Source organism: Eublepharis macularius, chromosome 8, assembly GCF_028583425.1.
Source record: "Eublepharis macularius isolate TG4126 chromosome 8, MPM_Emac_v1.0, whole genome shotgun sequence".
NCBI classification, from domain to species: Eukaryota; Metazoa; Chordata; class Lepidosauria; order Squamata; family Eublepharidae; genus Eublepharis; species Eublepharis macularius.
This window is the reverse complement of record NC_072797.1, coordinates 34,564,551-34,583,810: the sequence shown is the minus strand read 5'-3', so window position 1 is coordinate 34,583,810 and position 19,260 is coordinate 34,564,551. Positions and strand designations below refer to the sequence as shown.

The 19,260-nt window shown below is 40.6% G+C and overlaps 2 protein-coding genes across 5 annotated transcripts in view; both read right to left on the bottom strand.

The window, feature by feature from the left end:
• The window catches only part of IPO11 (importin 11), a 268,026-nt gene that overhangs the window by 154,721 nt on the left and 94,045 nt on the right, over positions 1–19,260 (bottom strand). The window lies entirely within an intron of this gene.
• The window catches only part of KIF2A (kinesin family member 2A), a 58,145-nt gene continuing 41,555 nt past the window's right edge, over positions 2,671–19,260 (bottom strand). For 3 of the 4 annotated variants that reach the window (XM_054986573.1, XM_054986574.1, XM_054986575.1), the window contains 6 exons: positions 14,057–14,167; positions 12,592–12,659; positions 10,384–10,534; positions 6,941–7,042; positions 5,192–5,327; positions 2,671–4,749 (listed from right to left, as the gene is read on the bottom strand). In XM_054986573.1, coding sequence (XP_054842548.1) covers positions 4,664–4,749; positions 5,192–5,327; positions 6,941–7,042; positions 10,384–10,534; positions 12,592–12,659; positions 14,057–14,167 — 654 coding nt within the window. In that variant the 3' untranslated portion in view covers positions 2,671–4,663. Of the gene's footprint in view, positions 4,750–5,191; positions 5,328–6,940; positions 7,043–10,383; positions 10,535–11,019; positions 11,134–12,591; positions 12,660–14,056; positions 14,168–19,260 lie in introns of all 4 variants that reach the window. The other variant, XM_054986576.1, reaches the window with a different exon arrangement.

Here is a 19,260-nt window from a genome sequence, read left to right as displayed (position 1 = left end):
GGGGAGCCCGTAGATGGCACCAGATCATCAGCCGGCGACGGTTCGGACCAGGACTCCGACTGGTACTCGGCCAGGCTCTCCACTTCTCCTTCCTCGGAACCGTGCTGGGAGTCCTCACCCTGGACTGGAGGGGGAAACCACGTTCGCCTCGACATCGATGGCCCCGGTTCCGACTCGGAGAAACCAGCAGGTGCCCCTTCCCACTGGCAACGGTATGGCGAGGGAAGGTAGGAGGCTTGACGATGCCGGGATGCAGTGGATCGGGCAGATCGAATGCTGTCCCCGGACCGGCGTCGCTCACGACTGACCGCAGGTGGAGATGGACGGGCAGGAGATGGACGGCTCCGACGAGGAGACGGGCTCGGTTCCAATCTCGGCGACCGAAGGGCAGGAGATGGTCGGCTCCGACGGCGCGGGCTCGGGTCCGGCCCCGACGAAAACTCTGCGGGCACCGTTTCGAAGGCCATCGGATCCGGCACCGGCATGGAGATTTCCTCTGGTTCAGGGGAACCCAGATGAGGGGAAGGCGTGTGAGGAAGCACGATGACTTCTTCCTGGGGAGCGGGATGCGGCGACCGATGATGTTTGGTCTTCTTCTTCTTTTTTGCCGGTTCCGAAGAAGACCTCGGAACCGACGCGCTCCTCGCCGTCGAAGGGGACCTCGGCTTCGACCTCTTAGATTTTATAGGGATCGAACCGGTCGTCGGTTCCGACCGGGGACTCGGCACCAGGATCCTCGGTTCCGATGTCGGTCTCGGATCCGACCTGGTGGATGACGCGCTGCGGGGCGGCCGCGCCGGACCCTGCGCTGGGGAGGCCGCTCTCGACGCCGAGGCACTCGGGGGACGCGGTTTCGACCCCGACCTCGCGGAGGCCACAGAGCCAGCTCTTGAGCGCCTTTCGGCAGAGGGGCTAGGGCCGGCCTTAGGTAACGGGGTCCCCTCGGACATGACCGACTGCCACAGTGACGAATTCAGTCGGGCCCTCCGATCCTGCCGGGCCTTGTTGGTGAAGCCCTGGCAGATCCTGCAGGCCGACACGTTGTGGGTCTCCCCCAAACAAAAGAGGCACAGCTCATGGCCATCGGTTTTGGCCATCTTGGTGTGGCATTGGAGACAATGCTTGAAGAGAGCCGTTGAGGCCATCTTCAGGGGCAAGCGAAAGAAGGGTCAAAAACAGTCCGAGTCAAATTACCGAGTCCACGTCAAAGTCCAAAGCGAGATCCGAAGAATAGTCGAGGTCACGAAGTCCGAAGTCAAAAGCCAAGCAATCAGTTAGAGAAAGGCACGAAGCACAAAAGCACAGAGCACGAAGCTCACGTTCTCTCCAAGCGGCGGCAAGAAGAGAACTGAGGGAAGGGGCCGTTGGTCGCTGGAGGAGCACGTGACCGTTTGGGCGGGAAAACGGTCGCTGAGGCGCACGACAAACGGCCCCTTCGGAGCCATGGAAGCTCTAGAAAATTCTCCGGCGGCTGGCCTGCGCCTGCGCAGTCCCCATGTGTGGAGGCACAGAAGAACGAAGATGAAAATTTTGTTTCAGTTACTACTTCTGAAGTTATCACATACACAATCCAACTATAATCTCTCCCATGTTATGTGAGAGAAGAATCTATTGACTGCACTATTCCTAAAATGAGAGAGCTAGAAGAAGCAGTAGACTAAAAGTCTCACTCATGGTATTAAGTTTTCATCCCTTTCCATGATGATACTGCAGGAAATAAGCCTGTGAATCTTTCTAAAAGAGAAATGATTTTAGCAAGGGTCAACATCTTCCCAAACCTGCTTAGGCAAGGGCAATAATAATTCCATATATGTTGGTCCACAGAAGCAACTTATGTAGGAAAGCAATTATTAATTGGAATACAACCAGTTGCTGCTTAACTATTTAGAATTTCAATAGCATAATTTGCTGTGTGTGCTGGGGGGTTTTTAGTCACCAGCATGAAACATGCTTATCCTTGATGTGGTAAATGGAATAAAAACTTTTGTTTTGCACACACCGATGGACTGTCTTACCTATAATGCCAAAATATGCATATCTTGAGACTAGGTATACTGCAGAAAAGCTCTTTTGGCTGCATAATATAGTTATTCAAGATGCAAAGTTAAGTAAAAGTGGATATAAACTCCCAAGCAGGGATATACTCTCGGCTACTGTTTCATACTTAATTGTATTCTTATCTCCCCAATGGGGACTTAAAGTGGCTTGCTTACATTGATCTCTTCATTTTATTCTCACAACAGCCTTGTGAAGTAGATTAGGCTGAGTGTGTATAACTGGCCCAAGATCATCCAGCATGCTTTCATGGCAGAGAATTTGAACCTGGGTGTCCCAGGACCTAGTCCAACACTCTGAACCACCACACTGGCTTGGTTCTTTCTTGTGTTGATAGGTCACTATGACCATTAAATACTTCAGAGAAGTCACCTACCTTTGCTTTTCATGGAAGCACATCATTAGTACAAAGAGCCACTCCCATTCCAGTAATCCACTTTCCATCTAGGTGCTGCACAATTATGATGAAATGCCAAAGTAACAAGAATTCTTAACATTAATAGCCATCATATAAGCAAGACAGAACCATCCTTTTGTAAAGTACATTTACTAATGAAAATGCTGTTCCAGGGGAACCAAAAGCATTGTTCATTCCATAAGAAGAGATGCCCCCCATACACCCATTTGCTATATCCACTGATCAAAGCTAGGGCCCCCCTCAGTACAGAACTGTATTTAAGCAAGAAGGGATAGTTAAATAATCTCTTATAGTAGCATTTACATGTTTTAAAACACACACATACACACACACGTTCTAGCTTTCATCTTTACTTTTCAAGTACCCCAATCAGCTACAATCGTCAGAAATAATTACTCTGGGAAAAGGCTAATCTGGATAGAATTGTCATTTCTTGATGGAAAGATCACCCATATATCAGTTCTAAAATATCTTAATAGACATTTCAGTTGAGGTAGATGCATCTAGAAAACAAAACATTTTACATGGAGTTGTACAAAGTAACATTCTCATCTCTAATTTATATTTCATAGTTAAATTTATTAAACACATGGTGTAAAATCTACATTGCCGTTTCAGGTTCCATGTTTACAGACAGGCAGGCGTTTTGTCACCATGATATGACAAGGGACTTCCACAGCCTACCTTCCTATGGGAGTTACGTTGAATACTGAGAAATTCAAGCTCATTCATGCTCTCTTCTCACTGTTTTCCCTTTATTTCCCTTAGCCACAGCACACATGGGCTTATGTTCCAGAAACGAAATGTGAAACAGTTGTAAGGAATGTCTGTTTGATATGAGCACCTGGAATCTATCCTGGGAACAGGGAGAACTCCTAGAGAGGTCTAAAATTCATCTGGCAAAATACATAAAAGGGTCGTTTTTTCTGATAAATTTGCAAAAATAATTGAAGTGCCATCATCTTACTAAGTGCTGGATACACAGTGCCATTTGTGAAGCTTTCAGGCATCTTTGAGGAATTTCTTCATCATCAGACAACTTTAGAGATTACTGTGCAAATCCTCAAATGGTACAAATCCACCCCACTTTTCAGCTGATGGCACCATACAAAGGGAAAATCTGCATTAGCTACTTTCTTTTAAAGCAATAGTACTAACTACCTGCAAGCTACAGTTAATGCACATGTAAACTTTCATGCATTAGAAGCCAATTTTAGGAGTAAGCAAAAGGGAACTGGGGTATCCTATTTACTGGACACCTCTTACCCATATGTAGAGATCAGATTGCACCTGTATTCTGACATCACACTAGCACACATACTGTATATCTGTATTACCCTAAGATACAACTCTCCTTCATAATCAATTACCTTTTATTATACATCCACTAATTTATAGTCTTCTTTTACAAAGAAATTGTTAGACTCTTTATGGTGTTGAAATAAATCATAATTCCAGATTTGTACAGGGTTGAGAGGAATGGCTTGCTGTCAATCCACAGACAGCTCTTTAATTCCAGGTCAATGATATGGCACAAACTGTGAAATGAAGAACTAGTCACAAGAAAACAAAATATTCCAACACACATTAAATGTACACACAATAAAAGTAATTTACATTGACAAATAAGGAATGTCATTTATTAAGGCTGTGCTTTAGAGAGGACGTTTAGGGTCAAGTCGCCTTGGTCAAGGCACAGATTGGGAGGACGTGAGCACAGCTGTCTAGGAGGAGGAGGAGGTCTGTACAATCACTGATGAGATGGGCATGCATGCATATACAAAACTGCACAGCTGCTCTTCGCAACAAAACTTGACAAAAGTGAAACAATACTGTGAAGTTTTTACAAGTCCACCATCTTACTTCATTATTTTAAAAAAATTGGCAAAAAAATTCCAAAACATAAAACGATTCACAATTGAGGAAGTTAAATGATTGAAACAAAAAGTGCATCCCAGCTCCAAAACCTGCCTGGATTGTGCTGTCTGGGAGAGAGCATTCTGCAGGCATCTTGGGAGTGTTCTGCACAACTGAAATGTCAGCCCGGGGAAGAAAAAACAGGGTATTTCCACAGACACTTCAAAAGTTTGAGATTGTTCAAGTAGTTTGACTTTTTGCAGCCTCATTCCCAAACAACTGCATGGTACCAGCAAGGAAGGCTCAGGCATCCTTTAGCAGCAGAGGTGTGCTTCAAAGGGCACGTGGTCTCTTCGGATTGATCTGTTTACTGGCCTGTTCCTCCTCTTGCAGTGCTGTGCGGAAGGATTTCACTTTATCTTTAAGCAAAGAAAATAAAAATCAGTTATTTGTTTCAGCATGGATCCTACATTCATGCCTTGAGTCTGTCTGTTATAGGCATAAATATACAAAAGAGGCTGCATGTACGATAAGGAGATGTAAACGAGGAAAATGTGACACATAAATGCAGAAAAAACATACTGGAAGATGAGTAATCATGCAAGACATGGTATACAAAAGTACTCATAGTTCCACAGACTCAATTTATATACCATTATATAGTTGCCAAACACGGTAACCCCCTCCCTGCTTCCTATATTAAAACTACCTTTTTAAAAAATCAATTGTGTTGAAAGATTGGGGGAGGATGCAGCAGAGTTTTTCCAATTATCCATCTTTTTTCTAAATTAAGTCAGCTATAACTGTTGTCAAGTACTCAGATGCACAAAAGCTTTTTCAAATAAGTATAAAAATATCTACCTCGAAGTTCAGTCAAAATGTAAATTTTTTGTTCTAGGATTGCTTCAAGTTGTGTAGCATATGAATCCACATCATAGTCTACTTCTTCTGTCATTTCCAGAAGAGCTTTTTCATCTTCTAACCACCTAATAGATTCCTATTTAGATCAAAGCAGGGAGGAAGAGAGACAGATGTATGAAGACAAAAGTATAGGGCATAAAGCTGAACTTTGGTCACTGTTCTCAACTGAATCAGATCTTTATTAGTCTGCATAAAGTTGTAGCAGGATTGAAAAAACATTGCATACATACTGAAACAGTTTCAGGAATAAATAAGATTCCTACTTAATAGAGGACTAAAAATATAAAGGGAGAGACTTTCTCCCATACTGCAAATAGGACATGTTAAAAACATAACTAGTTGGTCATCCAAATGCAGGCTATAACACTGACTTAATGTTAGTTCAAACCAGGATCTGAAGTTACTTATTTATTAACCAACAATTACTCTTGGGAACTTAACTGTGGTCTCCTCTTGGCCAGTCTTTAAGAACTTCCTTCTCCAAGGATCAACAGGGTGGGGATAAAACAAGTGATCATCAGAGACCAACCAAATTTACATCTTCTTTATCCACCTTATCCAAGTTAGCATTCCTGTTTGTTATTTGTTTTATTTAATAAACATTTTATAATAAAATTCACCCATGTGTTTAGTGGAGGAGCGGAAATAGGTATTTCAGGCTTTTGTGAGATTGGGACTCTGTGTGGTTGGTAGATATTTGCAGGAAGGTACCAACCAAATGAGGCATGTAAGTAAAAATTCTGGAGAAAAGGAAGTTACATAGTATCTGCTGCAATCACATTCTGTGGCATGGCAATAAGATGAGATGCTTGGGAAGGTGTGTTTATGTGGGGGGGGGGGGGAAATGGCCTCAAATCAGCAGCTGGCGGTGGTTCTCCTTTGGGAGTTTATGAGGAAAAGAACGGGTAGCTGGGATTTTATGAGGAATATGAATGCCTAGCTGTTTCCTTTGGTAGTGTCCAAGAAAGAGGGGTGGGGGCTTGGCTTAGGAGCTGTCTGCCATTCCTACAGTGGCTGAAGACTCACTATTACAGCTTCCCCCTCCCTTATGTGCCACTGGAGTGAAAAAGCTTTGACCTCAGCTGGGCACTGTGAAGCAGGCTGGCGTTCAAATAGGGGAGGTATGCGTGAAGTCATTGAAAAAGAATTTACAGGTGCAAGCGAGGATTCAATGATCACCTACAAAATGAACGCTGCTTTGACAAATTAGCCCCTGTTAAAATAAACCATTGGTCGTTGTGCATTGCGACCAAACTGATGCAGTGGGCTAATCATTTAGAAAACTGAATGAGTGCCATAAGTAGTTTCAGAACTATCAATGCCATAATCGGGCAGTTAAAAGCTGTTAAAGCATACATAATAATGATGATAACAACAACTGCACTTATATACTGCTCTTCTACTGCCCCACTCAGAGAGGAGAACAAAGTCAATGTTGTTGTTATTCCCATGAGACACTTGGGGAGATGGGACTGACAGGACTGGCTTAGCCAAGGCCACCTACTAAACTCATGGCGTTAGACAGATTCAAACAGCAGAGTGCTGATTCACAACCCAACCACTTAACACTATGTTACAACAGCTCCCTAAGAGGGGGGGGGGGGAGAGATACCTAAGGGGTTTAGTCATGTCCTTTACAAGCTGCAACATTTTTTTCCTGGAACTGCTTGGCTTTCATGTAACATTTACCTGGAAGACAACTCTGTGGTCTTCTACTACTTGTTCTTCCATTTCCACCATCTGTGACACAGCTTCATGAAAAGTGAACAACTGTGGTGAAACTTCTTCCTCCTTTAAAACAAGCAAAAACACATCCCAATGAAGTTTACTAGAATTATATATGTCAACCTCTTTTTTGAAACAGAAGTAGAAGGAAAGCTATTGCTTTACTAAGGAACCAATTGACATCAATTAAAGGAGCTACATAGTTACTGTAAATGCACTTTCTATTAAGATGAGCGCTTTCTGGACAGGCTGCTTTCAACTTGGAGGCGTAGAAGCTCTGTTCTGCAACAATGTCTCTCATGTCATTAGCCATGACAGCCCAAAACAGACAGCCAGGATCATCACAGGCAACATACCTTTTTCATAAAGCACAGCATTACCAGATTTTGAGAAGAAACTACTAGAAGGTTATGACCATCTTGCCTTACTGTGAATTTCCAAGACACATCTGGCTACCCCCAGATGGAAACAGAAGGCTAAGGCTTGATTGAGTTTTGATGTAACCCAACAAGACAATTCTTATGCAACATAGCTATAAAAACCCATCTTCCATATTTATGAGATGGATACTTATATAGTTGGAGATTGGGGAGGGATCCCTTCCAGTAGAAGCTACATCGAGTTCAAAATGTATATTTAGTATTGTTTTTATAGTTTGTTTTATAGACATGCTTCTGGTTGTACTCTTTCCTAAACCATGCTAACAAAATGATATATTTTCTTGGCAATTTCTGTTTACTGACTAAAAGGGTCATATATACTATAATGATTTTAAGTGTGTGTGTCTTTAAATGCTTGGTGTGGTACAGATGAAGAATGGGGTGAAAGAGAGAGGTGAGTGAGTGAGATGATTGGTTGATGACAGAGTGTAGCAGAGTGAACTGCAGTTTTTAGTTAATGAGTGGGAAGAAAAAGATACATTCAGCTTTCTGGTTTAGACAGGCAAGCTGTGTGCAGCTTGGGGTATCTATGCATTTCTGAGAGAAATATTGATTCTGATTCAGACAGGCAAACTGTATGTGCGTCTGAGAGAAAGTCTATGTATATTTGAGTGAGTGATTTATCTATCTGAAGCAGGCAAACCATGTGTGCACCTAAGAAAGTTTGTGTGTATCTGTGTGACTGAGTCTATGAAAACAAACTTTAAGAACTGATAACTATCTTTGAAACTATCATGCTTAAGTAATATTATGAAACAGATACGCTTCTTGTAAAAATAAGTTTGGGTTTTTTTAGATCTCAGAGTATATGATATTCCTATATCCCATTCCTTTCCTCCAGGCCACATAGTCCCAGGAAGGAGACTAAGGTTTGGGCACATTATTAAAAGGGAAATTTGAATGAACTATTTTGGAATATAATTCCTGGTGGCAGTAATCTACCCAGAGGGTGTAAGAAAAAGAGGGTTAAAGGCAAAATTTAACTGAAAAATAAAAAGGTCTGTAACAATAACCAAAGTGGACATCCTGTTGAAAAAGCACCACATTCCATTCCTAGGGGAACAAAGCAATTCTGTTGCCTAAAGGTAAATTAAATTTCTACAAAAGTACGGGCTGATATTTTGTAAACATGGATAAAACCAAAGCTGATGTGCAAGTGCTCCGATAACAATTTAGGGGCCAAATACACTGTGATACACACCAGGATTATGGTCTCCCTGCCCCCAAATGGTGGGTCAAACTGGTCTACCTATTCAAGGTGGGCTTGGAACTTTGCTTCTTAGAGAGTTTTGTTCAGACGCACAAGGAGTTCTAAACGCAGGAACACATATGTTTTCAAGGTATACTGAAATGTGCCTTTTGTTAGCCTAAAGATGTAAAGGGTTTTTGGAGAAACAGAAGACAAGACAAATGTCTGCCCTCTGAAACAGTTAAAATTTGGAATTTTAAAATGATCTGTATAGTATACTGTGGACAGTGCACACACAGACGCTACTGACAGACCCCTAAGCTCACTTGTTTTCCTGCTTTTATCATCTATAAATTTCATTAGGTTAGTTTTATCATCAAATATATAGAGCATGTCTAATAGAGGCAGAATTAGCATGGCTTCTGTCAAGGGGAATTTTACCTTACTAGTTTTTTAGAATTCTTTTGAAGCTGTTAATCAGCAGGTACATGAGGTTATCTGATGGACTATTTATACTGAGATTTCAGTCTTTCACTATATCTTTCTAAAGGAACTTAGCAGTCACTGGTAACAGCATAGATCCTGTTAAAGATCGCTAAATAGTTCAAAAACAGAAAGTGTAAGATGGGAATATTCACAAAAGGAAAAGAGTTAATTGTGAAACTTCCTAAGAATACATAGTAGGATCAGTGCTATTGGATTTCCTCAAAAATCATCTGCAGTCAGAAGCAAATAGTGAGGTAGCCAAGATGGCAGATGATATGAATTACGATGGTTAAAGATCTTCAAAAATTTATTTATTTATTTACTTAAATTTATAGTCCACCCTCCCCAACCAAGTGGGCTCACTTTAAACTGGAAAACAGGTGAGATTTAATAATGAATGCACTTTGGGACAAAAAAATCATTACATATATGCTGAACTTCTCTGAATCTACTGTAATCATCCAGAATAATCATACAAGAACCACAATATGAAACTCACTGAAATGTCAGTTCAAAGTGCTAGGCCAAAAGGTAAATTCTTTCTTGACAATAACCTTTTCCAAATAATTCCTAGCAAACATCAAGTGACCCAATGCTATTGTAGAAATTATATAATAAGTATGCCTACAATACTGGCTAGTACTGAACACCACAAAAAAGAGCAGAAAGAAAGTACAGAACTGAAGTGATGAAAGTTTTGGAATCATTTTGCTTATAAAGAAGCTGCTTGAGAAGAGGCTCTAAATTCAGAAGGAAGATGGCCGACATGAAATATTTACAAAATTACGAACAAAGCTCATGCACCAAGGAATTGTTTTAGTTTTGAGTCAGACTAATTTTATTCTTGTTTTATGTTATAATAACGATAACCCTCTGAGGACTCTTTGGATCCATGTTGGGTGAAATAAATTGTTTTTAAAAAAATCCTTCCTGTCAAAACAGAGGCTTAGATCCACCAGAATTCTTCAGTGGAATACAACAGTCACAAAACCTCCCAAAAGTGCTGCTCCTGGAGGGAGGGGGGACACAGCATTTGGGGGTGCATTCTGGAATGCAACAGAACCCCATGCTCTATAGGTGGAAATCCTTCCACAGAATTAAAAATAGTCTAATTAATTGATCAGCGGCAGCTTCACAAATGAAAGAACACATGCAACATGCAATCAGCCTCAGCTCTGATTTCATTCAAAGAGTCCAGGCTTTCACCATGTCAGAACAGCAAACAGTTCTAACAGTTTTAATAAATAACTGGCCACAGTCTGTATTTCTGCTGTGGTATGTGAGATACTCACATTTTGTTCACAAAGTAGTTTAAGATCATCTCTCTGAGGGGAGCTCCCGACACCCCACTGTGCCTCCAAGTCATCAATCTGATTTGGAGTGTGATGCATGATTGGACGGATATCACCGGCAGCACTGGGATCAACAGTCAGCTCCTTTACTCTAAAGTTGTAAAATAGGCATTCATTTTAAAATTAGTAACATTTCGTTTAGGACAGAGAAAACTCATCAATTCACATTAATGAAAGTGATGATGTCAGCCTCATGCATATAGGCACTCTTATGGAGCCAATCCAAACTTAAAAGACATGCAAATGTTGGAATCATAACTGCTGCATGAACATTTTAAAAAAAAGAACCAATACACAATTTCAATTATTCAGATGCAGGTGTCAGTACTACAAAGGTAACATCACCACTTCTTATACATGAGGGGAAACAACAAGCTTGGGCATGAAATGTTTGAAAAAGAAAAAGATGAATAATAATTGGGAAGATGATTGCAGCCATGCAGTACCACCACCTGTCAAACAGAATGGAAACAAAAAGGAGGTGATGGCTATAAAGGCAGGGAGGTTTGTCTGTAAAATTACATAGACAAAAAAAACCCTTGAAATAAAGGTTCCATGTAAAAGAATGAAGTAGACCTGGTGATCGAAGGAGAAAAGTCGTCATACTCATAGGAAGGAGAGAGATCAGAGCGACTGCCACTACCCTGTGAGAAGGGAATGTCCGATGGACTAATTCCAAATTCCTTTACTCTGCAGCAGCAAGGTACAGCAGCAAATTAAAAGAAAGTGTTCTTGTAAAGACAGTAAAAAGTACATACTTTTATTTTAGGTAGTCATTTGCATAGACCTTCTGCTAGTGCTCCCAAGTACTTAACAAACCATCTCTCAATAAAACCCTTTTTCCAACCCTCTGAGAGATCATTATAACAAGACAGGGACCAACAAATCAACAGGTTCAATGGAATGCCAGTAGTTTCAATCTTCCCACTAATAAGTAACACTGGCATCTCAGAATCTAGCACTCCCTTGAGTTATCTTCAGAAATGGAAACAAATTTTTCCGAATTAACTGCATCTATTGCCCCTGTTATAGTGTCCCTTATAAGTGTTGCCCTGACCTGGACAACACAGGCAAGCCTCATCTCATCAGATTTCAGAAGCTAAGCAGGGTCAGCCTTGATTAGTAATTGGACAGGAGACCTCCAACAAAGACCAGGGCTGCAGAGGCAGGCAATGGCAAACCACCTCTGTTAGATTCTTGCCATGAAAACCCCACTAGTTATGGGGTTGCCGTAAGTCAGCTAGGACTTGACGGCATTCTCCACCACCAAATATAAGTGTCACAAATATGCTGCCATATATTATTAGATATTTATAAATCCTTAAAAGGGGCTATTCTGAAAATGAGGACTGTGCACTAATTGGTAGAAGTGCTGTGCTATATAAAGCAGAGTCTAAGAACACTGGCATACCAGACAATTGTTCGCTGTGCCAAAGGAACCTGTATTTCAGCATAACTTCAACAATTTTTGACAAAAGACCACAACAAATATGTCTAGCATGATAGCTGCCCATCCATTACTGCCTTCGTGACACAAAGCAACATGTATTTCTCAGTAAGATACATCATCTGATTCACAAGCAAACAGAAAAATGCTTCTCTGGTAAGTGACTGTTCAAAATAAGATCTGAAATTCAACTGTTCACTGGCACCTTGTAGAACATCATGTTACATATTTTAGCACATCCTTTCACTGAATCAGCAGCTGCATTTGCTGATTCACCACACTCTGGTTGTCTTAAGGCTAAAGTCTCCCCACCCCACCTCAAACAGGAAGAACAGACTGAAAGTGCTAGGCTATGATGTGAAGCAAAGAGCAGGGCAGGTAGAGTGCATCAGGATCACTTGTCAACACTTCAGGCTAACATACCTCCATCAAAAGATAGTATAGCGCTCAATTTCAGAGCAATTCAGTAAGTACAAGTAAAACTGAAGCCCAAAAGGCTCAGCTTCATGTTGCTAGAGAAGACAAATCTATCCAGATATTATGAGGTTAGTTTAGGTTCTTGAAAGTTTTGTTCTAAATGGCTACCTGCTTGGAGCCATCTTCAAATGTGAATTTCCTAGGCAAGAGTTAAGATGATCAACCGCAAATCAGCAATATGCAACAAATCCTAAAAATGAAATCTAAAAACAAACATCTCATACCTGTTTGCATATCTTAGTGTGTTTAGAGTATTTTCACAAGATGCCATCCCTGGAGAAATAGTGGCGATCTGGGAGGAAAAGATACCAGAAGCCAGTTAAGTTATTTTGTTCAAAAAGAGTAACAGTTAAAGACTTCTTTAAAGTGTCCAAAGTAGGATTTCTATTCCTATCAAAGTAGGAATTTAAAAATATTTATAAAGCAATCATCATCAAGTATTATGTATCAGCAAGTGCTCTGTATCTAAGCAATACTATTAGGTGTTTAATCATACCATATGCAGCTTAAACTGAAATCATATTTTAGAGCACGCTAAAACATTCAGCATAAACAACAGAATATGAAGATTATTGGAAGTCTGGGCAGTGATACTAGTTTTTTAAAGACAGATTTAAGTTTGTCAATGCAATAGTACATAACAATGTCATCAAGAATAGGTATAATATACAAAATAGTTAGCCATTTACATAAAATGCAGTCTCAACATGGCAGTCAGAGCCTTACCTAAAATAGTAAGCAAACTCCTTTTGTTGCATTTGAACACAAGTGCAGGACTGTGGCATAGGAGCAGAGCATCCATTTGGCATGCAAAAAGCCTCAGGCTCAACCTCCAGTTAAACAGATCAGGTAGTATATTATGAGAAAAACCTCTACCAGAGAGGCCCTGGAGAACTGCAGCCAGTCAGGACAGACAATACTGACCTGACAGACCAGTGGTTTGGCTCAGTAAAAGTGATTTCATATGTTCAAAATGATAAACTTATAAATTTAGTTGTCCATTGCAGTTTCACATAATTCTGAGATCATCTTGGCAACTTCCTGCTGCTGCAAAGGCATAAGAAGTTTATCTTTTCTGAACTCTGCTTCTTTTACTTCAAAGGTGAATTTTTAAAAAATATTTCAACAAATATCTGCGTCACTAAAATAGGAAAGACAGGATGTCCTCTAGAAATCATTTAATACAAATAAAGTGATGTTGCACTAAAGGGAATGCACTAGGAGCACCCAGCCCAAAGCATCTGCTGACATTTAAGCAGGATACTTCTTTTTCCACAGAAGACAGTACACTGCTGTAATTCTGGTAAGTAGTTTTCATAACCGTGCTGAAATTTGATAATAATGTACCAAGAAACCTGGAACCACCTTCAAATTAGCCAAAAGAGAATGAGAGAGATTATATTGGACAGACGAAGCTCTTCTTTCAATTTTTAAATTCAGGTTTGCAGCTGATAGTTGAAGGCCATGGAAATAATCCCAGGAGAATCCACTAACAGTTTGGTTGGGAAGAAAAATAAGACATTTATCCCCAGACCACTGTTTTAAGAATACAGCGGCACCTGAGAATACAGAAGTTACCGTCTCATATTCTATAGTGTGTTTAAGTTGATTTATTACCATGTAGAGAAGATCTCCAATAGACTGTATTTACAACAGTACAAAGCACTGCAACATACTTAACGAACTTACCATACAGGTGCGAGAGTTTTCTCCTATGAATGAATCTCTTAGGACCTGAGTAAGTTTACTCGCTCTAAATGGAGTATGAGGTTTATTTCGGCCTAAGGCTCTGATGCACTCCTGCAAGAATAAACATGTTTATGCTTTTTCATCCAGTGCAAAAATATTTTAATGGAAGTGCAAACGGGGGGGGGGGGGGGGGACAAAAACTACATGACATGCTGCTCTCCTCTAAGCGAACGTAAAATATGCAAGTCAGCTTTCATTATACTGCATTAACAAAAGACTGATCTGACATTAGACTTCAAGGATATCATATTACTGGGGTTCTGTGTTGCAAAGGCTTGGAATCTGAAGCCTGAACAGAGCCTTTACTCCAACAGTCTAGTGGAAACATGGAGCAACGGGCAATACTTTTAATGGCTACTGTTCCTCGTGACTTTTTCAGCACCTTTCCCTGCTGCACTACACCAATCAAGCCAAAGATTGAAAGAGAATGCTTGACGTGACATCATTTGTTGTTGCAGGCACTTTTAACAGCTCTGGGAAAACAGTCTTCAGGTTAGCGGAAAAACTTTTTAAAAAGAAACTTGAAACAGCCTCTATACTGAGCTTCTGCATATGCGTAAAAGACATCAACCAATACAGGCTTACTAGTATCTCCTGTTCCTCAAAAGAATCCCCACCCCCACCCCCCAAAATCAGGTTGTCAGCAGCCCTTCTCCAGAACTGCAAGGGTAATACAGAAATCAACCATGAATTATTATTATTTGCTTCATTTATACCCTGTCTTCCCCCTCAACAAGGACTCAGAGTGGCTTTTATCATTCTTCTCCATTTTAGCTTCACAACAACTCAGTTGTAGTTATGATGAGGGTTTGACTGGCCCAAGTTCACTCAGAACCTTGACTATTTTATTACAAATAGCTTTGAGTATGTCTTTGTTTATACGTGTTTTTCAAATAAAAAAAACCCCCATGAACAAGAACACAATACTACAACTTTTTACTGAAGGGTGCATATATAGGAGCTTTTCCTTAGTCTAGATTCTCCTTCCCTGACATAGAAATGCTATATCCCTTTAATCTCTTGGGCTTCCATTCCTCAGCAAGCTTTCTGTGAGTTATACCACCAACCAAAAGAAGCTCCCTTGGATACAGACACAACTTAGGGTGGATAACTACAAGCAAGGGACTAGAAACAATCTAATGACAGAACAAGGATATACCTAAGAATGATGTTATTTCACCCATTACACATTGGGCTCCCTGGCAAAACTTAAACTCTTTCTTACAAAGGAAACCAGTTGGGGCCAGATCCTCTTTTTGTCATGGAAATTCTGAATGATTAATGGAGTGGGATGATAGTGTTGGGAATTCTCTGATTGGTCACAGCAGCTGCTGAACATCAGAGGTGGAGCGTTATTTGAGATTGGCTGGATTCACTCATCAGTCTCATGGAGGCTGGCTTAGGCCAGAATCTCTTTCCTACATGCTAGAACACAGAGACCAGTTTTCAATAAAGTATTCTCTAGGGTTTACATCTGGTTATTTTCTTATTGGTCTAGTACTGTGGTAGAAGAGCACCTTCCCAGTGGGTCAGCCGAGATGTTTTTAGGAGGTCCTTGAATTGTGGCAGCAAGTTACCAGGGGGCTTTCCAGGGAAACCTTGGTCTAAGGAAGTTCTCAGCAAAGAAAATCACCACCCCTTCCTAACCGTAAAACTAGCATACTCTAGTCACACAATGAAGGTCCTTTTACAGTAGTGGCGGTTGCCAAAGCAATATTTATAAAGATCTGCATGGCCAATCAGTTCTCCAGTGGCCAGTCAGAAAGCCCTGCTGGACCAAAGACCCATCTAGTCTTCCACGCTTTCTAAAAACACTTGGGCATCAGGAAATGTGTTGTCAGGCACCATGGCTCCCGCAGATACATGTTGGGGACCCTTGCCTTTGACTCTGGAATCAGTGCCAGGAACTGTGAAATTGAATCCTTTACCACTTCTAGAAATTGGGCTATATAAGAGTCATATGTTTAATTCAGTACCAGTATAGTACAGATAGACTAGGATTAAGAGGAAAATGAAATGCCCCAAGGGGATACTGCTTATGAAATTGCAGACAAATACATGATTGTCTGTCTCTCTCTTCAATGGATGAACGTATTTGATACTTAAAAATGCAGTAACACGTTTCAAATATTTTAACAGCAGTAACATCTCATGCCATTTCAGAAGGGCAAAAAGCTTCATATGAACAAGGAAGATAGGAAGACGAGATATACGATTAGATCACTAGTCCAGTTCAATATTGTCTTTAGACTGATGGCAGCTCTCTACAAACTCAAGCAGAGAAAGGTCTTTCCTAGGACTTGCGGCCTGGGAACCTTTTTAACCAGAGATGCTAGTGATTGAACTTAGGATGTTTGGCCTGCAAAGCATACACTGTACAAGACTTTAAGAAATGAGGTTGAGGATTTGATGAACTCAACTAGAAGTCAGAAAACATACAAGGAAAATGAACGTGTCCAGTTAAAATAACCCTATTTATTCTAAACAACAGTAACTGGGAGCATCTGTAGCTGCTTGTTTATTCTTAATCTCCCTATATAATTAATGATGACAAACAAAGCACAGCAGCAGCACAATAGTTAACTGCAGTTAAGTACAAATAAACTCTCAATTGTAAATTAATCCTTTTTCACTTTGAACTGGCAAGACATATAAATCAAAATATGTGTGAATTGTGGGTACTTATAGCATGATTTATTTTAAGAGCAAGTAACACAAACTAGAATTTTGAGCTTGAGAATTACTAAGAAAGAAATCTAAAATACTTGCTCTTGGATCTGTTCTGAAACACTTTCCCCCAAAAGAGATCTTGGAACTCTTTTTAAAAAGGAAAAACAAAGGATAGCAATATAGACAGAACTATCAAAAGCAGTACAATTATATTCATGCATCTCAGGTATGCATATGAAGTCTACATTTTGACTACAAATGTGGTAACTAGCAGCCACATTTGCTGAATCTTTAAAAAAATAATTTTCATAATGATGTCATGCATTAGTTGCCACCCATTTCTGCCAGCACTTCGTTCAGTTTAGTTTCTATTTTTCTCTTTGATGAGTCGATATGTCTGAAGGCAACCATGTTATTATACATTGCATTTGCTAATGACTAATCTGCATCTGTTGTAACCAAACAAAATATACATAGTACAAAGGGTCAAACCCTTTTCTCTCTCTCTTGCAGACAGCCAATATCTTATACACTGCACACTGCACACTGCCCATAGGAACTAATAGCAGAGCAACGTATCGCTGCCCTTCCTGCCTTCTTCCATGCTGTGGTGGCGGCTCACCCTCAGACCTGGAGGGATATGTAAAAGAAAGTATCTAGATGAGAAAGAATCACATACAGCTTCTAAATAAGAAGCCAATGAAGAACCAGAGGTAGAAAGAAAATTCCCTTTTCTAAATTATCTATAGCACCTGGAAAATCTATGTATAGTAACCAAAAAGATCACATAGGTTTATACTTAGTACTGAGGGGGCCAGCAGAAGAAGCTTTATATGTGAATTCCCATATCACCCATATTGTTGCAAGCACACAGTGTCAGGAGTAGCTTCCCCAGGCCCAACTGATGGATGGATGGATACTGACAAGATCTTGGCACTGGATTCTCGCCCATCTTGGCTGCTAAAATTGTGTAAGGACCACATAAATGAGCCCTTGATGTCTATCATAAATCAGTCACTAACTCAGGATACCTGCCCTTGGCTACTCAAAGAGACAGTCATCTATCCACTAATTTAAAAATATATCCCTAGACAAAAATTATTTGGCCAATTATTACCCATCTTTTAATCTGCCTTTTTTTGGCAAAGTGATTAAGAGAGCAGTAGCAGACCAACTCCAGGTCCTCAAGGATTGCTTTGGACCCTTTTCTGGCTGGTTTTCAGGTTGTCCATCTAAATATAGACATAGGCTTTAATGTCTACATTAAGACAGAGAGCCGTCTACCTGCAGCCTTTGATGGAATAGATCATGCCATCCTACTGAGGCATTTGGAAGCAGAAATGAGTATCAGATTATGTGTCTTGAACTGATTTAAATAGTTCCTCATGGAATGGATTCAAAGAGTTCCTATGGGGATACCAGATATCATCAGTATGAGAAGTATCTTGCAGGATTCCACAAGGCATAATCTTATCTCCCATGCTATTCAACCTTTATGTAAAGTTTTTAGGAGAAGTCATTCATAGCTATGGAACTGAACGTCAACAACACACAGATGACACCCAGCTCTGCCTCTCTAGCCAAACCCTCTGGTGATGCAGTGACATCTTGAGTCATTGTCTGACAGGTGTGGTCAAATGGCTCAAAATAAACAAACTAAACCCAGACAAGAAAGAAGTGATGTTGGTGGGAAGGTAGAGATCTTGAAAGATACTGTGCTCCCCAAGCTGCTAAAATAGTCAGTCAGAGAGCCGAGGAGGATCTGGCTGCCTCTTAAATTCCCTCCTAAAACTGAGGCCATTGGCTGCACTTTTGGAGCATTATGACATGGAGGACAGTCTGCTTTACTATTTGTGTCATAAATCAAAATTAGTATATTAAAACAGGCAGAAGTCCACATCTCAATCTGATGCAAACAGCAGTTATACCATCAGTGTAGTTGGGTGGCTAGATTGTTGAGCTTGGATATTACTTTATTTAGGACATTTTTCCTCTCCAAGGAGTTCAGGTCAGCAATCACCCTTCTCCATTTCATCTTCAGGACAACCCTCTAAGGCAGGGTAGGCATTACAGAATGACTGGCCCAAAGTTACCCAGTAAACTTCATAGCTGTATGAGGATCTGAAACTAGGTCTCCCAGATCCAAGTCTGACACAAGCCACTACACTACCCTAGGATATCTGGATGTACATCTCTGCCCAGATATGATGCTCAAAGGGTGTGGCCTTAAGCAAATCCTTCTCCCAACAGATTAACTCACAGGATTGTTGCAAAGCTAATATACTGCTCCAAACTCCTTGGAGAAAGGGTGGGATACAACTGTAACAAAAACACATCCCACACATATTTACATTCCCTATACTATTTGTAATACTGCATTGTGTATTGACTACGTATGTGTAGACATTTAGATGAGATCATCATGTACTAAATCAAAGCTGAAAATACTGTTTACAGAATTGTAAACATTTACT